The 8,308-nt window shown below is 44.8% G+C and overlaps 1 protein-coding gene across 1 annotated transcript in view; it reads right to left on the reverse strand.

Annotated features, from left to right (window-relative positions):
• C8H10orf53 (chromosome 8 C10orf53 homolog) overlaps positions 1-5,690 on the reverse strand; it is a 13,023-nt gene extending 7,333 nt beyond the window's left edge. Inside the window, exon 1 of the mRNA XM_021204117.1 lies at positions 5,561-5,690. Coding sequence (XP_021059776.1) covers positions 5,561-5,657 — 97 coding nt within the window. The 5' untranslated portion in view covers positions 5,658-5,690. The remainder of the gene's footprint in view (positions 1-5,560) is intronic.
• Positions 5,691-8,308: the final 2,618 nt, after the last annotated feature.

Raw genomic sequence — 8,308 nt, forward strand, 5'->3', positions numbered from 1 at the left:
TGAGCCACCATGTGGTTGCTGGGATTTGAACTCTGGACCTTTGGAAGAGCAGTCGGGTGCTCTTACCCACTGAGCCATCTCACCAGCCCCGTGTGGGTTACATTTTATAGACACTCCCAAGTTGCCCTCCAAGCTCACTGTCCAATTTGTCTTTCAACTGGAACCAGATGAGATATACATTCTCTAATCCTTCCATGACCCACAACTGTAGATGCATCTCTCTCTGGAAGACAGCTGGAGCTCAGCAGTTTGGGATGTTTCTTCTGAAATCCCATCTAACATGCCTTCTGTTACGTCTACATTTCCCCACTTCTGCACTACCCAATTCTGGCCCTTAGCACTCTGTCCTTAGGCAACACTTCTGCCTGTTGCCTGGCTCTATCTCCTGCTCCGGTCTTCCTCCAGCACGTGGCTCTATATTTCTGATGAGTAGCTATGTCCTCACATTTGGTACATTTTTTCCTGAAATGTTTAGAAAGTAACATTATCAGGAAACCCCACTCTCAAGGTCATCTAAGCAGGGAGCCATGTCTAGGGAAGAGGAGACCCCTCACCAGGGCTAGCAGGAAGCTGAGCAGGAAGCTCCTGGGATACAGCTCTGTGAGTCATTGCCCAGGCGAGACTGGCCTTTCCTGCGATGCAGCTGCCTTTCAATCATTCCTGCTTCTGTTAAGTGGGCAACTCCAGTAAGCTCACTGGCTTGCCAAGTTAGACATGGGTGGAATTGTTTCTTCGGTCTACTGTTAGTGCCCCATCTGGGGTGAATAGAAATTTGGCCACATCGCCCCAGAAAAAGTCTTGCAACACTTGCCATATACCAGGAACCAAGTCCTAGGAACTGGGACCCAGCAGGGAACAGGACCGATAGGAATCTGAAGAGATAGGACATACTGAAGAGTATGTCCAAGTGTGTGTGAGGTGAGGAGGTAAGAACAGTGCTGTGCTATCTATAAACACTAAGAAGGATGGAGGGGGATAGAGGAGGAAGGAGGCAGAGCTACCGAGAGATGGATTGGTGGGTAAAGACATTTGCTGTCAAGCTTGCCAGCCTTAGTTTGATACCCAGTACCCCACATAGTAGAAGGAAAAAACCAACTCCTGTGATTTATCCTTTGAATTGCACATGAGGGTCGGCATGTGGCAAGGCATGCAATACACAACACACACACACACACACACACACACACACACACACACACACACATGATTCCAAAAAGTCTTGCCCATGAAGGTGACTTTCGGGGCGGATGGCATGAAGGCTGAGGAAGGAAAGAGAGGGTCATTTGGAAAAAGCATCGCAGGTGCAGCTTCTCCTGAGCACCAGGTGTAAGCTCCTGGGGTTCCCAGAGAGGTCCATGGCCAGTGAGGGTGTGGGCATGGCCGGAGTGGATGTGTAAGCAGGTCAAGGAGGTCAGGAGGAGCCCAGTGGCCTTGGAAGGTCTTTGGCTTTTATCCTGAGTGAGCTGGGAACCACCAGAGTTATCCAGGAATGAAGCCATATTCTGACCCTGCTCTGGTTCTGGGAAGAGACTACAAGGAGACCATAATGGTTACAGCAAGCTCAGGCTGGAAGCCATGACACAACATAGAGGATGGCCATGACGATGACAATGAAGATAACTGATCAGAAATGGTAGAGGAGCCAGGCGTGGTGGTGCACTCAGGAGGCAGAGGCAGGTGGATTTCTGAGTTTGAGGCCAGTCTTGTCTACAGAGTGAGTTCCAGGACAGCCAGGGCTACACAGAGAAACCCTGTCTCAAAAAACCAAAACCAAAAAATAGAAAAAAAAAATGGTGGAGGAGGGAGGTTGACAGGACTAAGATTGAATTACGGGCATGCACCAAGGACAAAGACTCTGAGGTGGATGGACAGGCTGAGTAGTGGATATAACAGGAGGAGGAGGAGGAGGAGGAGGAGGAGGAGGAGGAGGAGGAGGAGAGATGAAAATGCGTGCAAGGTTCTGGCCATAACGACAGCAAAAAGGGAGAGGCCAGGACCTGAGACCGGGAAAAGGGAGGCATTGAATGCCATTGGTGTCCAGACTCATTGACAGTTAGAATCACTCCTGCCTTCATTTTTTCTAAACCCTAGAACATGGTTTCTACACACTGGTTTGATGTCTCTCAATAATTCAACTTCCTCTATTTCTCTTCTCCAATTTCTCCTTTCAGAATTGGACCTACAGCTACAAATCATGGCATGTCTTTATTTATAGTTTTTCAAGGCAGGGTCTCTCTGTGTAGCCCTGGCTGTCCTGGAATTAGCTCTGTAGACCAGGCTGGCCTCAAACTCAGATCCACCTGCCTCTGCCTTCCAAATGATGGGATGAAGGCTAATTTGTGGTTCTTCACTTAGGCACTTTTGCCAACTCTTTGATGTCAAGGGCAAAACAGACCCAACTCTTGTGATGTCCGCCATCCTCCTCCAGGCCGAACTGCTTCCCAGTCCTCAAAGCTCCCGAGAGACCCCTCCTTCTTTCCAAATGACTGCCTCTGAAATAAGTCTTTGCCCCATGTGGCACGCTGCTCACTAGTCCCTCTGCACTTCTCGTCAGACTCACACCACTGAGGGGTTCACAATTTCCTTTACCAACAAGGAAAGGGAGGCTCATGAAGGAGGCTGTGTCGGAACTAGGTTACCTCATCTTCAGAGCCCCTGTGTTCGGCCTCTGCTAATGCCATTTCCACAGTGCAGGGCTAGAAGTGGATTTTATGCATATTAAATATCAAATGCACGGGGATGGAAAGTTGGTTAGAGTGCAGGAGGACAGGGGTGGAGGTCGCAGTTGCTCCTTATGGAATAGTGCTATTGTTTAGGGTGTTGAAAAACTCTGGGAACAGACAAATGAGGCTTCTGTGATACTGTGATCTTTAGTTAATGTTGCAACGTGACACTCTTATGGGCTGAATTATACTTTCCTCAATTTGTGTGTTTAAGTTCTAACTCCGGCCTTTGGTCTATAACTAAGGTTAAATGAAGTCACAGGGAACCCCTGGCTTGAAAGGATTAGAGTTCCTTATTCTTTGTACATTTTCCAGTTTTGGGTCTCTGCCAGTTGCTACCTATTGCAAAAAAAAAAAAAAAAAAAAAAAAGCTTCTCTCATGAGAGGTGAGAGATCTACTCATCTGTGGGTATACTGATAAGTCTTTGGAAGTTGGTTTAATGGCTCCATTTAGCAGAAAAAGAGAAGTAGGTTTGTCTTTGGAGCTTAAAACCTGACTACCCAGCCATGCCATGGTTCCAAAGGTACCAGGTACAGGTTCCATTTTGTAGAGTGTCCCTTAACTCCAACCAGAAAGTCTTTAGTTGTTCCCATAATATAGGCACCACTACTGCACCAGTGGGCATGTCCTGCCAGGCCAGTCACTTTGTAGCTCTCAGGATTCATAGCTGGGTAAAAGGAACGCTTGCTTCCAGCACTATGAAAGCTGGCCAGTAGGGCTCAGTCCTGAATGGGACATGAATATCACTCTCTCTATATTGCTGTGTCTCAGGGGACTGCTATGGAACAGAGGAGCAGAGAGACTGTAAGCAGAGGTGGCAGATGACCAAAGCAAAACTTTAGTGTAAAGATAAAACAGGATAGGCACACATGTGAACTCACAGCAGTTGTGATGGCTCATGCCAGACAAAATCCCAGTATGCCAAGGGGGCATGGGCATGAAGTCCCACTCCGAGCCTTGACGTTATTAGCAATTAATAGCTGCTAGGGCAGGAAGAGTCAGTTTTCCCTAGGGCGTGTCTCTGGGAAGGTTTGCCATGCCCCAAGAGATAGATTCACACCCAAGAGTATTTGGGCAGCACAGAGTTGACTAGTGGAATTTTGAAAAACAAACAAACAATCAAAAACAGGCATAAGAGTGAGTGAATTAGAAGCTGTGGGTGAAGCTGAAGGGAGCGAATCTGATCAAAATATGTTGTATAAAAATGTCAAAGATAGCCGGGCGGTGGTGGCGCACGCCTTTAATCCCAGCACTTGGGAGGCAGAGGCAGGCTGATTTCTGAGTTCGAGGCCAGCCTGGTCTACAAAGTGAGTTCCAGGACAGCCAAAGCTACACAGAGAAACCCTGTCTCGAAAAACAAACAAACAAAAAAACCCAAAAAGAACAAAAAACAACAACAAAAAAATGTCAAAGATAAGTAATAAAAATGTTATTTTAAAAATGTAAAAAGAGGATGCGTGCCTCTCTGAGAAGAGCTATTAGTTTGTTTGCTACTGTATCCATCTTCTCAGTACCCCGGGGCAAGAGAGAAAGTGGCCTTCAGCAAACTAGGCAGAGAGCTACACCAGAAATCACTGTACCTAGCCTGGGCCTCCAGCCTCCAGCATGGGAGGAAGTAGGATTTCTTTTGTCCAAGGCGCATAGCCTGTAGCATTTGACACTGGAAAAAGTTTATTTTCAGCTTACAGTTCCACATCACTGTCCGTCACTGAAGGAAAGTCAGGGTAGGAACTTAAGGCAGGCACTCAGAGTCAGGGCCTGCAGCAGAGGCTATGGAGGGCTCTGCTTACTGGCTTGCTCTCTGTGGCTTGTTCAGCCTGCCATCTTACAGAACCCAGAGTCATGGGACCATGAGTGGCAGCACTCAAAATGGGCTGGGTCCTCCCCACATCAATAACTGATTAAGAAAAGGTACTACACAGCCAGGCAGTGGTGGCGCATGCCTTTAATCCCAGCACTTGGGAGGCAGAGGCAGNGATTTCTGAGTTCGAGGCCAGCCTGGTCTACAAAGTGAATTCCAGGACAGCCAGGGCTACACAGAGAAACCCTGTCTCGAAAAACCAAAAAAAGAAAAAGAAAAGAAAAAAAAAAGAAAAGAAAAGGTACTACAGACTTGCCTACAAGACAATCTTGTAGAGGCATTGTCTCAAAAGAGTCTCTCTTCCCAAACAACTCTAGCTTAATTCATGCTGACATAATTACAAGCACAGACACTGGATTTGCTACAGAACTCTCTCAACAAATATTTTCTCAGTGAGAGTGATGTTTTGTAACAGTGAAAAGCTGCCCCACCTTTCAGGTGTGAACTTCAAATACCACCTCCTTCAGAAAAATCATCCCAGATTGCTGAACCCAAACTGATTTTTGTGTCCTCTGGACTTTAGAGCCTTTGGCTCTAGTGTGTCAGGCTATAAGCATGACTCTTGATAATCAACACGTCCTGTTCAGCAGTTCAACACCTGCCCGAGTTCATGTACACGTTTAACATAGGGCTAGTTGCATAAGCAAACAAGCAAAGGGTAGTTATCTCAGGCCTGCCACTCTGCAGCCACTTGACTTACAAAGGTCACTTGTTAATCCTCATCCTAAACTTCCCCAATCCTAATGTGGGATTAGCTGTTTTCTCCTAACACTCAGGATATCCACAGATTAGGTTCATGTTTAGCTTTTATATCCAAGTAGGGAGAGCCAGAGGGAGATGCTATGTCATCCCGGGAAGGCTTCCTGGGGAAGGAGGCACTTTTCTGGGGTCTGAGGAGAGAAGGTCTAGGTAGGGGATTCAAGGTGCATATGGGAAGCTAAGGTTCAAAAACAGGCACTCAGTGGGGTGGCCCACCTTGCAGACCCTGCAGTCGGTAGGTGCGGTGCTCCACAGACAGGCCCACTGCGCTGTAGGGCCCATAGCGCAAGGTCACCACCGCGTGTTCTGGCATGGTGCTTTGTCCTGGTTGAGAGAGGTTGTCAAGGACTCTAACACCTGCTGCTAGGCAACCGCCAGTCCAGCCTTCAGAGAGATGGGCGGGGCCACGTGCTGGGCGGGGCCACGGCTTTCCTGTTCCAAGTCCCCAAGCTTAGCACAGAGTTACTGGTATATACAGCCTCTTAAACTGTTTCCACTTTCTGTGATTAAGTGTTAGCTGTGACTGCGTGAGTAACTCCCGCCAGTTAGAGAAAGTATGTGTCTGACTGCACTGTCTAGAGTTGCCTAGTTTCATCGCTAACCATCCAGTTGCAGCCTGCATTTTGTATTAACCCCACTGAGGTCCAGAAACCTTGCTAAGGCATGAAGAAAAGCAGGAAAGTCGAGTGGACTGAAAACTGCGTTTTCTCTCCTTGTTGACCTGTTTTTGATTGATTTACTATACATACATACAAACAGACATACCTGTGTGTCTTTGTTTTGTTGAAGCCTCCCAAATGCTTGACCACCTTAAATCACCTCTCTCTCTCTCTCTCTCTCTCTCTCTCTCTCTCCCTCCCACTTCTTCTCCTATTAGGAAATGTGACCTTGTTGGAGTAGGTTTGGCCTTCTTGGAAGAAGTGTGTCACTGTGTGGGCTGGCTTTGAGGACTCCTAGTGTTCAAGCTCCAGCCAGTATGGAAGAGACAGTCTTCTCCTGGCTGCCCTCAGATCAAGATGTAGAACACTCAGCTCCTTCTCCAGCACCATGCCCACCTGGATGCTGCCATGCTTCTTGTCATGATGATAATGGACTAAATCTCTGAACCTGTGAGCCAGCCCCAATTAAATGTTGTCCTTATAAGAGTTGCTTGGTCTTGGTGTCTCTCCTCTCGTCACAGCAATAAAACCCAAAATAAGATATTAAGCATTCAAATGTATGAGATTACTATTTAAATCACCACAACTGGTTTGTTGGGTAATATCCTAGAAACTTTTTGTCTCTGCCACCCCCAGTGTTGAGGTTATAGATGTGAAAGTTCACTGTCAGCTTTCACATGGGTGCTGGAGATGCAAATTCAGGTCCTCATGCTAACACATCAGTCACTTTGCCCACTGAGCACCTTTCTAACCCCTAAACTATGTCTTTTCAATGGTGATTTTATAAGATAAATTTAGTTTTATATATTGATCTTATATAAGCTATCTTGGTCTTAATTGTTATTTTTGATACTTTATTTGTAGGTCCTTTTGGGTTGTCTATGTAGACAACACACAATGTGCAAACAATTACAGTTACATTTCCTTAATTGAACCTTTCTCTTTGTCTTCTTATTGCATATCATTGGCTAGAAATTTTATGGCAGAGATGAATAGATATGGAAAAAAAACTTGAGATGTTATCTTCTAATCTTAGTTTTCCCTCTTTGATTCTGAAGCTATAGCCTCCCATGAAACAGTTCTAATTCTAGGGAAGATTGGCCATTTCTATTTAAGTTACTGTAACTCTTATTTGTGGATAACAACTTGATTTGTCCTGTTGCACCCCAGTTTAGGGAAGTAAATGCATACACTACTGAAGATACGATGTTATACCATTTTGCATTTCTTTTTTTTTTTTTTTTTAAACCAAGTTGAATTTTCCACATGGTCTAAATATTAATAGTAATAGGTATAGAAATAAAAGGCCATATGTGTAAGAAATTAGTATGCCATAGATTTTGTCTGCATAACCAAATTTATTTACTTGTTGGTTTTTTGAGACACGTTTTCTCTGTGTAGCTGTCCTGGAACTCACTCTGCAGACCAGGCTGGCTTCAAACTCAGAGATCCACCTGCCTCTGCCTCCCAAGTGCTGGGATTAAAGGTGTGCACCAGCACCTCCTAGTTTCATTCCTTATTTAAAAAAAAACAAAAAACAAAAAACAAAACAAAACAAAAAAAACCATGGGTTCCAACCACTGTCAGCATTTGGGAGGTGGGGGCAAGAGAAGATCAAGTTCATCCTTGACTTAGATAGTAGGTTCAAGACCAGCCTCTACTATTTGAGACCCTATCACAAAAACAAACCAACTAAAAAAGAAACAAGAGATAAAGAAAAGGGGAAAGGAAGGGAGGGAACTGTGACTCCTGCGGAGTTATTTTGTAACATTGCTTTTAAATTTTACTTTATGCATTGTACAATGTAACATTGCTTACTACTTTTTTTTTTCTAGTCCAAACCAAGTGCAAGATGGGACACCTTGAAGATTCACTTAACCAGGAAGCATAGGTTCCCAAGCTCAGGTCTCCTAGGCTACATGTTTTCTCTGTTTTGAAATAATATTTTTCATGTTCCATTCTTGAACATTAATCCTTCCTAAAGTATGTCTTTTACAATTGTTTTCCAGCAGATTTGGCTTATCCTAAAAGTCTTAGGAAAACTCCTGTACTCCCATGGAGGTTTCTTGATTCTATTATTTGGTCAATTTTTATAACCATTACAAAAATTAACTATCACAATTTTTGTTTTTTGCCATTGGATGCTGTTTTTACAGAGTTTGGATAAAAAGTGTCAACCTAAATCTCGGGTCAAGGTTACTGTGAAGTAGACCTAAGTCTTGGTAAGCTAGGGGGCTGTCCAGTGGTTTTTATTTGTTCTATCTTGATATTTTCGATGTTAGTAGTAGTAACATAGTAAACCAAC

The sequence above is a fragment of the Mus pahari genome, chromosome 8, assembly GCF_900095145.1.
Source record: "Mus pahari chromosome 8, PAHARI_EIJ_v1.1, whole genome shotgun sequence".
Classification (NCBI taxonomy): Eukaryota; Metazoa; Chordata; class Mammalia; order Rodentia; family Muridae; genus Mus; species Mus pahari.